The 14,484-nt window shown below is 41.0% G+C and overlaps 1 protein-coding gene across 11 annotated transcripts in view; it reads left to right on the top strand.

Moving 5' to 3' along the window:
• Nucleotides 1–14,484, top strand: part of LOC114557282 (titin-like) — a 22,711-nt gene extending 8,227 nt beyond the window's left edge. For 3 of the 11 annotated variants that reach the window (XM_028580699.1, XM_028580698.1, XM_028580705.1), the window contains 19 exons: nt 624–839; nt 964–1,176; nt 1,293–1,502; nt 1,632–1,862; nt 1,954–2,175; nt 2,362–2,559; nt 2,893–3,063; nt 3,218–3,424; nt 3,647–3,829; nt 4,489–4,694; nt 5,054–5,122; nt 5,245–5,289; nt 5,951–6,013; nt 7,379–7,558; nt 10,957–11,340; nt 11,882–12,004; nt 12,203–12,322; nt 12,405–12,485; nt 12,795–14,484. In XM_028580699.1, the coding sequence (XP_028436500.1) occupies nt 624–839; nt 964–1,176; nt 1,293–1,502; nt 1,632–1,862; nt 1,954–2,175; nt 2,362–2,559; nt 2,893–3,063; nt 3,218–3,424; nt 3,647–3,829; nt 4,489–4,694; nt 5,054–5,122; nt 5,245–5,289; nt 5,951–6,013; nt 7,379–7,558; nt 10,957–11,340; nt 11,882–12,004; nt 12,203–12,322; nt 12,405–12,485; nt 12,795–12,824 (3,152 nt within the window). In that variant the 3' untranslated portion in view covers nt 12,825–14,484. Of the gene's footprint in view, nt 1–623; nt 840–963; nt 1,177–1,292; nt 1,503–1,631; nt 1,863–1,953; nt 2,176–2,361; nt 2,560–2,892; nt 3,064–3,217; nt 3,425–3,646; nt 3,830–4,488; nt 4,695–5,053; nt 5,123–5,244; nt 5,290–5,950; nt 6,014–7,378; nt 7,559–9,604; nt 10,447–10,956; nt 11,341–11,881; nt 12,005–12,202; nt 12,323–12,404; nt 12,486–12,794 lie in introns of those variants that run through there. The other 8 variants (XM_028580695.1, XM_028580701.1, XM_028580696.1 and 5 more) reach the window with 8 other exon arrangements.

Genomic DNA, 14,484 nt, shown 5'->3' with positions numbered 1-14,484 from the left:
AAAGGTAGAGAAACCCTCTTTAGATTCAATAGAAAGGAGAAAGTTAACAGTTGTTTTGATTGCTTATCCCTTTCTCTTATAAATATGATTTAACATTTATGAAAGTACTGTCTAACTCTTTATACTGGGTATAGTTCTGGGCTAATTCAGGTGGACGAAGTGTAGAAAAAGTAATGACATAATGGACAGCAAAAATGTGGTTGTTGTAGATGTCCTCATTTTGCAAAAGGAGTACAAATATGGATATCACAGGAACACAACCACGGCCTAATACGTCATATTTGATTATCATAAGTTGAATAGGCTTAAAGAAGACCCAGAGAACATTCATCTCAAACCTCCCTCATAGCGAATGAGTTCACGTGCCACTAAAATATCAGCATTAACATGTTAACCAACTAGTGTTTTGTTTTTCCAAAATTGTACTTTTCATTCGCTACAATTACGTGCTTTTGATGCTTGACTGGATTTGCGGTCTAAGTAATATCTTTACTTTGGAAATAGTGTTGTTGCAAATGAGAATAACCCACCACACCGTGTCCTGCTTCTCTTACTGTGAGCTTTCTGGCACTGCATGTCTGCTCCCATGTTTAAAGATTCTGTGTCTTTACTTTTATTATTAGTTACCACTATGGAAAGTACTCAGGTGGATGAAGGCGTGTATTTCACCTCAGAGACTGAGATCACAACAGTTGAGGAGAAAACAGAGATTATAGTAGAAGCGAGACAAACATGGCGTGTACCGGAGATCCCACCACCACAGACCATCACAGAGAGAGATGATGGCTGGTTTGTGTTGCTGGATGCTGTTCCCAGAGAAACATCTTATGTACCACCAGGTACTGCTAAAACCCCTGTGCTGCTTTTCAAATCTTTGGCTCTTTTGTGCTTTATTTTGTGCTTGCTTGCTAATATACCGGAAGTGTGTATTTCTGACTTTCTCTTGACTTTTACTCACATTAGTTACCTTGAAGGGAAGAGACCAAATGGGTGCAGAAAGGTTTATCTCGGTCTCGGGCGAGGAGATTATAGAAGTAGTGTCTGAAGAGAGAAAGATAATAGAAGAGGCACCAAGACATCTACAAGAAATCCCACAACAGCCAGTGACCAACAAAGATGATGACTGGTTTTTGTTGCTGGATGTTGTTCCCAGAAAAAGGCCATATGTACCCCCAGGTATTGCTAAAACGTTGGCTCTATTGTGCTTTATTTTGTGCGTGCTTGCTAATATACAGAAGGTGTGTAATACTGCTTGTGTTTAAAAGACTTTCTCACAACTTTACTCGTATCAGTTACTTTGACGGGAAGAGCCCAGATGGGTCCAGACAGTTTTGTCTCTGTGGCTCTAACTGCAGCCGAGGAGGAGATTAGAGAAGTAGTAGCTATAGAAGAGTCACCGAGACATCTACAAGAAATCCCACAACAGCCATTGACCGACCGAGATGATGACTGGTTTGTTTTGCTGGATGTTGTACCCAGAGAAACATCCTATGTACCACCAGGTATTGCTCCAGTACTGCTTCACAGCTTTATAAACGCAAGCAATAATTCTGAGCTCTGCAGACACACTTATCCGTAAATCCCCTGTGCTGTCCATGGTGTCTGAGGATTTTTAATCTCTTTTGTCTTAGTTGCTGTTGCAGAGCGTGTTAAAGTGTCCCCAGAAGAACGTGTCTCTCTGGTTGAAAGAACAACCATTGAGCGGAGAGAAAAAAGAGTGGAGATTATGGCAGAAGACAGAGAAATAAAAGTGCTGAGTGAAACGCAAGTAGTAGCACTGCCACAGGCTGTGAGAGAGATAGAAGATGATTGGTTAGTGATGCTGGATGTTCCCACCAGAGATCCATCATATGTGCCACCAGGTATTGTCGACTTTCCCCCAGGCTCACCATAAAGACTTACTAGCTTATTATAAGTGTCTTACAATACTCTTTTCATTCTGTCTGTCATTAGTTACCATGGTCGAGTATGTTCAGGTTTATCCTGAAGAAAGCGTTCCTACTGTGGCTGAAACGATAACAGTAGAGTCGAGGAAGGAGGCTGTAGTTGAAGAGATTGTGGTGCAAAAAGAGGACAGAGGACAGCAGAAAGTATCCCAGCCAGTCAGAGAAAGAGATGATGACTGGTTTCTTCTGCTGGATGTTGTTCCCAGAGAAACGTCCTATGTACCTCCAGGTACCCACAACCTTCAAATGTCTTTATTTTCTTTTTCACACATAATTATCACACCAAAGAAGACCATCTCACAAATGTATGCAGTGTCTCACAAACTACAGTATTCAAAGATGATTTCCGTTGTTAAATTTGAGGTCATTCTTTTCTTTTGGCTGAAGTTTGAGTATAAATTCTGTTTGCTTTCAGTTTCTCTGGCGGTACCGAGCCAGATTCATCCAAGTGTTCAACCTCAGCGAATTGAAGTGATAAGCATAGAGCAAAAGCTGCAGCATGTTGATCTTAAACCAATTAGACTGCAGCCTTCCGAGCCACTGTCAGAGAGAGATGATGACTGGTTTGTGCAGTTTGATACTGTTTGTGAAGAGGCAGTCCTACTTCCATCAGGTATATGTAATGTAATATATCTTAGCACCACATCACAATTTACTCTGAAACATTACATTTAAAGACATTAACTCTTTGCCAATGTCTGCAGCTTTTAACTTGCTTTGTTTGGTGGATATACAATTGTCACTCAGCTTCTTTGACTCTGTCTGTTTGTGCCAGTTACTACTGTTGAGATTATTCCGGATATGAGCAAGATGTTTAAGGTTGAGGTGACTACCACAGAGACTAAAACATGGAAGAAGATGATAATTGGTGTGGACAGCCGGCAAGATGTGACACATCGGTCTGAAATTAGCATCAGGTTTATTTACCCTTATTTCTCTGTGTTAGTTGCTGTGGTTGAGCGTATTGTGGATGTGGTGGCAGTCACTGAACCGAAACCCAAATTCATCATGGAAGACGTGAGGCCCCCGGTGAAGTTGGTGGAGATGAAACCGTCACATCCGAGACAGGTGGATGACGACTGGTTTGTGCAGCTAAATGTTGCAGCAAAAGTACCAGGTATTCTGCTGTTTCATGTGGCTGCTACTGTGAGACCGAATAACACGGTGTCTGTGTGTGCCTTGCAGTTTTATTATACAGCTCACCTTGTTCAGTGTATGTTCAAGTGGAATGGTCTTCTGACTGAGAAGGCTTTGTGTGTATTCTACATTAGCGGCTGTGGAGGAACGTATCCGTACGCATCCTGAAGTAAGACCAGCTGAAGGGTTTGCAGCCATAGAGCAGAGAGCACGGCAGAGAATTACTATAGTGGAGGATATGTGGCAGCAGGAGAAGGCGGTACAGCAGAAACCGCGTCCAGCAGTGAGAGAGGTGGAAGATAATTGGTTTATTCTTCTGGATGTGGCCACTAAGAAATCAGGTATAATAAAAATTATTGAGTCCCGTGATGCATACAGATATTTCTATTTGATTTTTGTTTTAATGTGTTATAACAGTTTAACAGTTATTCTAATATGTGCACCTCCTGTGTCTGAAGACCAAGCAGTCATTTCATTTGTTTTTACTCAGTCCATTTCACTGTCAATGCAAGTGTCCTAATATTTTCTACTTTATTTCCACAACAATACTCGGTTTGTATTAGTCGCTGTCACTGAGCACATCCGCTTCCCAGCAGAGGTGAAAGTTCCTGCTGTGGCCAAAACAAGGATTTCCGAGAATAGACCACAGTTTGAGAAACGGATCCTGGAGGAAAGACGTCCACTCGCACAAACCCATGTCAACGATGATTGGTTTGTTCTGCTAGATGTTGGCCTCAAAGAGTCAGGTATTGCTTACCTGTTTGGGTTTGTTGTTTTGCAGACGAACCGCTCACACGTGGTCGCGCTGGTGCTCCATGAAACGCTTAGCAGCATTCGCAGCCTGATTACAAGATACACTGACTTCTCTTCACAAGAGAATGTGTCCGCAGATGGCAACACACATTCAATATCATTCAAGGACTTCTAACCGTGCTATGGCTCGCAGACTGAAGAAATAACGCTTTCTAAATCTCAACATTTCACCAGTTCAACCACACTGAGCTTTACAACTCCTTGCAGCCTAACGTCATCTGCTTTTGCATCTATCATCGGATCGCAACAAGAACTGATCCATGCTTTTGCTCTCATCCCACTGTGTGGATATTCGCTTCTGGCCCACCTCAGCTTCTGACGTGTGCTTGTCCTTTTTTAAAAGAGACTAAACAAAGCATATGAGGTACAGTATACCTGCAGGGTGTGCACTTATCTGATCACATCGAGGCTTGAGACTGTAAGTATGATGTGGCAGCTTGCATAGATGCGCTATTGTTTGTCACTGTATTTATGTTTATAGCTGTTCCACTTTGCATGTCAGATGTGCATACAATCATATCCCTCCATAACACATTGTTCTAAAACACATTTCCTTTTATTTACGTTTCCATTTTGTCTGTATTTGGTCTAGTGGTGATTACACAGAGGGGCACCCGTCCTGTCAGCGCTCCAGTCTTCTCCCAGGCTGCTCTGGCTGAGGCAGGGATCCCCATGGCCCTCCTCGATCAGCCCCAGACCTCCACTCCAATCAGGACCAGCCGGCTGGAGGAAAGAAAGCTGGAGGTCACTGTAGAAGCTGTGGAGCCTTCAAAAATCGAGACTGTGGCTGAGGTTAAGGTATTTAGAATTTCACCCTGATCACTGTTTTACATGTTTGTGTTGTAATTCCAATCTAAATGTTTATTTACAGGAAATATGTGGCATCACATATGTGTTTAAACCATATATGCCGTACAGGATAGCTGTTGCCAGTGAAAAAAAAAAAAAAACTATTTACAATGTGTCCCCATAGTGATTACCAGGGTATTGTGATTGTAGATAATAGACAGATAGTAGATAATGATAACTATAAAATATAAAGAACTCTTTTTGATGTAATCGCTTCATAGTTTTTGATAATAAAAGATGCTCACGTAGTGAGCAGAGATTGTTCTCTGTGTCTCTGAGTGTGAACCGTGTCTCTCTTGCTGCTGTAGCCAGCAGCGTGGAGGGACCAGAGAGAAGTAGACTCTTCCCTGATAACCACCATCAATGGGGACATTCAGGTTAGTGTCAGACACGGGCCTCTTGCATGTGGCCCCTCAGAAGACTTGTTTCCACTATGGCTGCGATGTGAGTGTTAAAGCAGAGGATGCTAACCCGTGTCCCTCTCTCCTCCCCGGGGTAGCACGAGTCTGAGGTGACGAGCACAGAGGTGGTGCGAATGCGAAAGGTCAGATTCTTAGCCCCGTATACGTTTCCGTAGCCATCTCTCCACCTCCATTCTGACCATCTCGAGCTTCTCATCCAAAAGACTAATTTCACCCTCTTCTCATGCTGTGCTTCCATACGGCTAGGTCTTAAATGAAATCCACATTAGTTTCGAGGCACACCCAATATATTTTAAGAGTTAGAAAAATTTAAGAATAGATGGAATATGTGAACAGCGACTAAGAATAATGTAACGTCCATATGAAGAGACTATGCTTGCCTCAGGATATATGTTTTTACACACATTAGCTGTAAAAGTTTACAAGGCATTAATTTCCTCTCATTGCTTGCTGGAATGCACACATGCATGATTTATAAATTTGTGCACAAAAAAGTGGCATGATAACTAGTATTTTATCACATTTTTGTCACTCCACCGTTCTTAATTTTCTTTCTCATTATGACAATAGAAATTGTAAGTCAGTCCTCTATAGCCTTTCAGGTTCTTTGTTTTGTTAGCCCCACACTATTTTGCATGCAGACTCCTCACAGCTCTGTTTGTCTGTCGTATTAACACTGTAGTGAATTTTGTAGGTTGCATGTCCATCGTGTGGCAGTTTGATGCCAGCACACAGGGGAACTGAAACAAACCCACACTTTTTTGTTCTTTTCATTTTTCACAGAAAAGAGCTAAGAAAATTGAGGGTGACTCAATTTATATGAGACATAGCCTTTTAATGTTGGAGGTTTGTATCCCTTCTGGAGATGTCTGTCTCTATCTGTATTTTCTTGATCTTTGGCACAACAGCTGCTGTTTAATATCACGCTTGCATGTGGCATGATTCACACTTTTCGCATCAGTGTAAAATGTTTGTGTGTGTGTGTTGCAACAGAACTCTAATTGGGTTGTTTCAGGAGAAGGCTGTTGAATTTACAACAAATAAGTATTCGGTTATGGTCAGGATTCTTACACTTGCATTGGTATACATTAACCTGTTAAGGATAGCATCCTTAAACTGTTACTGTTCACAAGCAGCTCCATTTTTACACAATTTTTTTTCTCAAGAAGTTTCTCAAGATCATCAGTATTCTCCTGGTCCTGCTTTTGCTCTTTTACCTCCATCTTATTTTCTAACTTGCCAGTAATGCATCACACTTTCTCAGCATTTATGCAAATGAAATCTTCTGAAAATCAAAATGATTATACATCTTTACTGTCATATGTAAAAGCAATGGCATTTGGAGAAACACTTGTCATTAAGTTGCTCTTTAGCGCCACAATAAGTCATGATAAACAGTTAAACACTTCTGTTCATAGACTAGATCATGGTCTGCAGTATGTTTGGTAAAATGGAAGTCAATATCTTGCAGATTTCAATAAAGATCAACTTGATGCAAAATGTTGCCAAATGAGTGCTGCTACCGTTGCTTTTGTTCATTTGTGTTATAAATGAACAGGTTCCCATTTATACTGACAACTTGTTCCATGTCTGCCATCATCAGCTCTCATGCTCTTTGATTTACAGCTTATTTTCACGACGTGTTTCACTGCAAGCCTAATGCTATTAAATAGACCCTCAATGCTGCGCTGTGTAGTTTAGAGCTCCTTCCCATCCAAACTCCAAATAATAATCAACTTTGAAAAATCACGTCAACGACTCCTCTGAATCTTCCCTTTTATGAACCAAAATCCCAATCAGCTGCCAGACTTGATTTTCTATTTTGAAGAGGAGTTGCTGATAATCTATCAAGAATCCACAAAGTATGGCCACCAAAATAATGTCCCGTTCTAATTTATGTTCCTTTATAGAATCAGCAATTAAACCCTGCTTCTGCTTGTTTATTTAATCAGCAATAAATCAACACAAATCGTACGGAAACAGCTGTAAGCAACGTAATCTGACTTTTCTTTATTCTCTCCTGTTTGTTAATCTCTCCCAACTACGAACATATCCTTTATCTTCCCTTTCCCTCCCCATCCAACTTTTTATCTTCACTTCATACTTTTTTCCCCCTTTTTGTTGTTTCCGTGCTCCAAATTCCTGGCGCCCTCTTTCCCGCACCCTCCCCCTCTCCACACTTGTTTCCCCTATCAACTTTCCTCCGTATAGGAGTTCGATAAGCCTCAGGAGGACCTACTCCGGCACCATGCCAGCATCAGTGAGCTGAAGAGAAACTTCATGGAAGCCGCCCCGGAGACCAGGCCCAGTGAGTGGGACAAGCGCCTGTCCACGCACTCTCCGTTCCGTACCCTGGGTATCAATGGTCAGCCTCTGCCCAGTGCAGATGGGGTAAGTCTCCCACGCAAACCCCTCGCCAACAAATCCTTTTTAGTTGATTTAACCTACTTTAAGTCTGCCAGTTCAGGAATTAGAGCAAAAAACGGTTTCATTTAAATTGAATTAGAAAATCATCATGAATACTAAGAATTCCTGGATTGGCTTGGTTAAATCTGTTTATACATGCGTCATCACATTTGTTTTCCATGGCTCTGCATTTTCAGAGATGATTGCACTTGATTGGAAAACTGCACTAGTGTGAGCACAGTGCGCATGGATTTGAAATGGAACAGAGGAACCTGAAATTCTTGCTAACTTCTTGTGTTTAAGTAATTGGTAAACGTTTGTGTAATTTGAGCATTGAATTGCTACATTTGATTGAGTTCTTGGTTAATGATAAATATATTCAAATGAAAGCAAGTGATAGAAGAAGGGATCAGGCTCTTCCAGTTGTCATTCCTGGTTCTCTAACCGTCTGAGTGTAATGGATTGTGTGTGTGCATGTACGGACCTATTCAAGGAGATAGCATGTGGTATGCAGCACCTGCATGTGTACAAAGAATGCAGTTTGACTTGATGAATAGGGTCTGTACTTCTGTTCTTTCACTCACAAGACTGATGTGGGTGAGGCATCTTTGGGACAGGTTGTCCACTCTCCACTCACTTTGGTTCATCTCATCTGCATCGGATGCCTCTTAACTCTGACATGTTTGTATTGAATGACTGACGGAACTGACGTTGAAAGGTTTACCGCATGCCTCCCAGATGAAGTTTTGCACGTTCTGCTGACACGGAGCAGAATTGAGCTTTTCCCCCCTTTTCATCTGTCCTTTCTTCACTGATGAGCTTTCTTTCTGCTTTTAATACTTTTTGCTTTGCACGCTTTCTTTTCATGCTGCTTTTACATTTTCTTTTGGCTGATGCTCTCTCCAAGTTACGGTTGTTTTTTTTTTCCATGAAGAGACAAGGCCTCATTCACAGTTGTATAAATATGTTCTGCCCACTCTTCCTGTTGTAGAGAATAATGTATAACTATCACAGGATTCCTTTATAAAACTAATACAATTGTGTCATTACTGGTATTAATAGTTATGTTGCAGTTAGAAAGATTACATGAAAGCTATTCAGCGAACTAGAAACAGATTCCCAATCTGGTTGAGCTGCTGTCATATGAATGAACAAGTGTAATTCTACTGTTTCATGCCTTTTGGCGAGACATAAACTCCACTGCAGCATAACTGTTTGGACACACATTTTTAATCTTGGACATAAATGCGTCCAAGTACATCAAGTTGTCAGGATGCATAAGAGTTGCACTGAAATCAAAGCAAAGCAAAGCTGACAGCTTAGAGTCTGTAGTGAGGAGATGAATCAGAACAAACGTACAACATGTTTGATGTAAGCAGTCAAGAGTATGGCACTGGTCAAATGTTATCTGCCTAGTGGAGTGGACACCCACTGTGTATGCTCAGTTTAACAGGCCAATTTGTCATTCTACTTAACCTTCAGTCGTGTATTGACAAAAGACTAAGGGGCTCCACTCTAAGAAAAGTACACATTGATATTAATGTTGGTTTGCAAGTTTGACATGCAACAGCAGAATCACTCCTGCTACTTTCTGACCCATTACTTACAGCTCAGATGAATGATATGAAGTTTTCAATTCATTGCTTTGTTGCTATGCAGCAGCCTCCAGACAAATCAAATCTATTTACCACTCTGACTCAAACCGTTAACGGGGATCATTCCGGCTGTACAGACTCCATCGGCCTTAGCTTACTGAGATAGTTCCATCTCAGAAATGTATAGAATTATTTTTAAAATAAGATACTACAAATGTGGATGACTTTCTGTCTTTTCAAAAAAATTAATTGTTGGACATGGAAAGATATAAGAAAAAAACTGCATGTGCAAGTAACATTTCCATGCTCTGGATAACAAACGTTACTATCAAAATCACATTTTATAATTTCAATTATTGGTTATTGCGCAACTCTGGCTTTTTCGGTCATTTCAAAATTCCTTCCTCTCTCTGCCCTCCTCCTCCTCCCCCCTCAGTTTGTCATCCGCCTCCCACGCGGCCCCCTGCTAGACTTCTACTCCAAACGCAGCTGAGGGGCCGTCTCGACCCTGCGGAAATCCCACACAGGTGCGAGTGTGACCCGCGGAGACCGCACCTAGTCCATCCACCCATCAACCTCTAGCTTTCTCTTCTCCTCCACTCCTTCCTTCGCCTCCTCTCCAACATCTCCGTAGCATTCTTCATCTCTCATCCTCTGCTCCACTTGAGAAGCTTCCCTTTTTTCTGGCCTATGTGGGACAAGACGTTCATTCCTTCTTTTCCCCACTACAAAACAATTGACCTGGTTTCTACAGCCAGAAACAATCCTGTTCTCCAAAGGTGATTAGGACTGGAAATGACAATCAAGCCACTAGTCTTTTGCATTTTCTGTGTTGTCTTTTGGACTTTACATCAACCAATATTACCTAACAACTGACTTTTATCTGGAGGCTTATAATGTCTGACCATATCACTTTGAGCTTCACATCACACGTTTTGAAGTACATTTATATTGTCCGTTATCTAAGGATGTTGTCTAAGCTGATCACTGTGATGTGGTTTATGGATTTATAAACTTTTTTTTTTCCTAAACCCACGTTAAGTAAGCACCAGAAAACAGCAGTCTTGTTACTAAGGAACTTAATATTCTTTGTCACAGTTTAGCATTTCCTGTGATGGGAGACCTCGAGGCAGCTTAATTGTAATACTTATTAAAACTCTTTGTCCTTCACCAGTATTTGGCGAGGCAGTATGTAGCAACTGCAAGAGACTACTTGTTGCATGACTTTTTGACAATCAACTTTGACCAAAGAATAAAAGGCATTCCATATACAGTTCATATGATTGTTTGTTCCTTGAATTTGTTACTTACGTTTGCAATTTTCTTCAAATAAAACGTTTTTTTTTTTTTTTTTTTTTTGACGGTCTATCAAAAGTAGTGTAAGTGGCATGCCATTTTTGCAGTCCCTCACTATTGAAAGAATATTCAAGCAAAAATTTCATTCTGACGCATAATGAATTCTATTCATGCATGAAATAAACAATATGGAGCAATACCTGTATTCAGAATCCATCTTATTTGGTGAGATACTTTAGCATGTGTCATGTGGAAATCAGTTAGAGTAAAGTTTTGTTAAGCTGTGGCGTTAAAACTGTTGATTTTGTCATATAAATTGTAATATAAGCCAAAAATCATCATCCTCTTCTACTGTACATACTATATACAAAGTTGTATATAACATGCATGCATTATAATCTATATAATATATGACTTACTATTCATACCATGTCAGTAGGAAATACTTCACCTACCCATGATCACAAAGTGACTGTGTTGTGTCTTTTTTAGAACATTAGCTTCCTTTGCAATGGTTCAGAGACAAAGACTGCACATGAGGAAACCAGCAGCAATTTGGGCTTTTCAGGCATACCAAGGCCCACTGTAAGCCACAAGAGTGCGTCTGATGGCGTTGATGCCCACGGTGCTCCAGTTGAGGAGGAGTCATGTGATCAGGAAGTGGTTGTAGTTTTTGAGACCTCCTTGGTGCCCATCCTAGAGGTGGAGATGGCGCAGCTGCCTCCCTCCCTTGACCCATGCTGTAAAGCTTTAGATGGGACGCAGGAGGAAGAAGGATCGTGTACCGAAGTGTTGGAGTGCTCTGGAAAGATAGCTGGATCTTCCCCGGCTTCCTATTTCAGGGGCGATGGTCCACAGGTCGTACGCTGCTTCCAGGTAGCCTCCTGACCCCCTCAGGGTGACGCTGATTCCGTCTCTGCTTGGCCTCTGTATCATTTTGAGGCTGACGCACTCTTGCTCGCTCCTTTGCAGCACCATTGCAAATCGAAAATGTGAATCTGTAACGGTTAAGTGCCGTGAGAATGATGCTCATCATTCAAATGTAACTGGTTGCTGCAGAGGTTTTGCGCAGTGGTGTGTTCTCAGCTATGGTGATGGGTCGCACATTCTTTTCCACCACAGAATATTGTGTTTTACACATTGGCTTTACTTTCATCATCTTTATGGCTTACTGTCTCCATGTTTCCTTTGTAGCAGTTGGTGGTGGGAAGGGAAGTAACACGGTGATTCTGTTGTTTCCAAAAAGTTCATATTATATTATAACAAATTTGGTGAGAAGAAAGGGCAATTGTGGGGGAAAGCACTCCACACAGGCAAAGGCTTAGAAGGGAATGCATGGTGTGAAACAAATTAGTTGCTGTGAGGTGCAAAGTGTCTGCTTAAACAGCCACTCATGGGGCTATGCTCCCATCCACAGCCCCCTCTGGTGCAGACCCAGACAGTCACCATCACAGCTGTCTCCAACTCCTTACCCAGTGGCATCTCCACCACAGAGGTCCCTATCGTCCCGACCAAGAGCATCATCTATGAGTCTTCAAAGGTAGGGGCTCTAGCACCTGCTCAGCCCAGATCTGTGTCAGCATGAAGGAGATATCCGCACTATAGAGCAAGCAGGTCTGGGAGGACCAGGCCAGGGGGCTCCAGAATAAACATGAAGCAGCACTGCACCTTCCCTGGCTGAAGCTCACGTTACCTAAAAATGATTACTCAGTCTACATGTTTTGGTCTTTTTTCTCAGGTGGCAGCAGATGGGACAGACGAGGACAAGGATGACACAACTATGTCCAGCTCCAAGACTGTTACCTCTGAGACTACCAGTGGCACCACAGTCACCACCACTACCACTCACATCTCAAAGGTCAGCAGTACGACCTTGCCCTTTGTTGATTTTATTTTATCTTGTTTGCCTCTCAATTACAGATTTTTCTTCCCTCCACCAGGTAGTAAAAGGCGGATCTTCGGAGACTCGCATGGAGAAGAGAATCGTCATCACTGCAGACTCTGACATCGACCAAGCTAAGGTACAAACCCTCTGCCCATGTCACAGAACAGTAATGGACAGAATATTAAAGGGCTAGTTTGACATTTTGGAAATTGCCAGTATTAGCGTTCTTGCTGAGAGTTAGATGAGAAAATCAATACCACTCTCAATACGAAGCTACAGCCAGGAGACGCTTAGCTTAGCATTAAGACTGGAAAACGTGATGAAACAGCTTGCCCGATTATGTCCAGCGTTTCCATTAAGCACCATATAATAAAGATGAGGAGAACTTTGACTTTACTAATTCATATTAGGACTAATACAAGTGCACATAATATCTGTCTTGCAGGAGAAAGACGGCGGAGCATCAGCATTGTAACTGAATCACCACCTGCATTTATTCCTTTGACTCTCCACCTCTGACACACACTGACCAGCTCTATCTGCGTACACATATCCAAAAAGAAATATTTCATAAATCTGCCCCATTACGGATAACTAAGTAGATAAATCTTAGCAGATCCTCGTTGTTTTCTTTCTCAGTTGTAGGAAGGGCTGCACAGTGCTCGAGGTTGATCAAATGCTCATCTCATCCAGGTGGTAATAAAAGCTTAGTGGACACACTTTTATTGGTAAAAAAACCCAACATTTTCAGTTGAGTGGTGTCAGTTATGTTTGCTTTTAAATGCTTTTATTTTCCTAGTGGTTTTTACATTGTTGACTTTATACAAATGCACTGTTTCGATTCTAGCTTAGACACCATTATCAGCATTTATTCCCTTGGTGCCGCTTAGGGGAACGCTAAGTCTACATTCAAGGGAATACTTTTTGTTGTTGTTTACTTGTCTATTTAATTCAGGAGAGACATTCTTTTTTTTAAATGAAATTACATACCTCACATCAATATGTGAACAAAGATATGCTGTGCACAAATTTGTTGTTTGGCTTTGTTCACTGCTCAGGTACAAAAACAAAACAACTTAAAAAGCCCTTCTTCCCTAACCAGCCAAGAACCAGTAGCCTACACATTATTGTAAAGTTTGAATTAAAAATGGATCTATTTTGAAATATTCCTCTATTTTATAGACTTAAGGCTTTTATAGTATTTGTACAAATTTGAGGTTTTTAAGTTATTCATCCATCTACTCTTTAAATTGTAGGTTACCATTGTTCTGTTTACTGAATTTCGAGGTCTCTACTTAAGATTTGCTTACCCGTCTTGCCTGACACCCTGAATCATTCTTATTCGTCTTGTAGTCCAACAAGTTTATCAAACCTTTCACAATTTCCATATGACAATGGAGTGCTTCCCTCAGGCCTATGTTTTTGTTCAGTAGTGTTTATGTCATTATTGCTTTGAAAATTCTTGGTTGATAAGAGAAGTTTTACAAGCTTTGGTCTGTGTATCTCAGGTTTGATATTCTTTGTAAGACTACTACAGACCTCCCTATGATTGTATGAGGAATGTCCGAATATTTATATCCATCCCTCCTTTAAAGGGTGAGGTCAATAAAAACAAAGCTTGTCTGTCACAGTAACCACACATGTAAGAGCTGAAGGCAGCTGTCCCAGTATATGTGGCTTTTCTCTCATAGGAGCACAAGTTGTCTTTTTTTACATGTTCTACTATACAGTAATTTATTTGTATTGTAAATCTTGTGTGATTTGATGTACTGTTTAAACACAAGCTGGTTTCCAGGCTTCCACTAGAGATGTCACAATGTTAAATATTGCATTAATTATCAACCAAGTTTGTAAAGCCTTTTTACCACATAGAAGTAGATTGCTCTCTCACTTGCTGTGTTCTGTGCTTTTCCATAGAAGAGGAAATGCTTAAAATATATGAATCCCTTTTAGATGACATGTTTGTTAGAAAAGCCATTGGTATTGTAGTTACATGGACAACAGATACCTCTCCTAGAAGAAAAATGTAGAATTTCACATGAAGAAAATAGTTTTTAGACAATGGAAAATAGTTGCTTTGTGACTTATCCCTGTCTTTTAATTAAAAAAAATAAATAAAAGAATGCATTGTCTTA

The sequence above is a fragment of the Perca flavescens genome, chromosome 6 (genome assembly GCF_004354835.1).
Source record: "Perca flavescens isolate YP-PL-M2 chromosome 6, PFLA_1.0, whole genome shotgun sequence".
NCBI classification, from domain to species: domain Eukaryota; kingdom Metazoa; phylum Chordata; class Actinopteri; order Perciformes; family Percidae; genus Perca; species Perca flavescens.
This window is presented reverse-complemented; position numbering and strand designations above follow the sequence as displayed.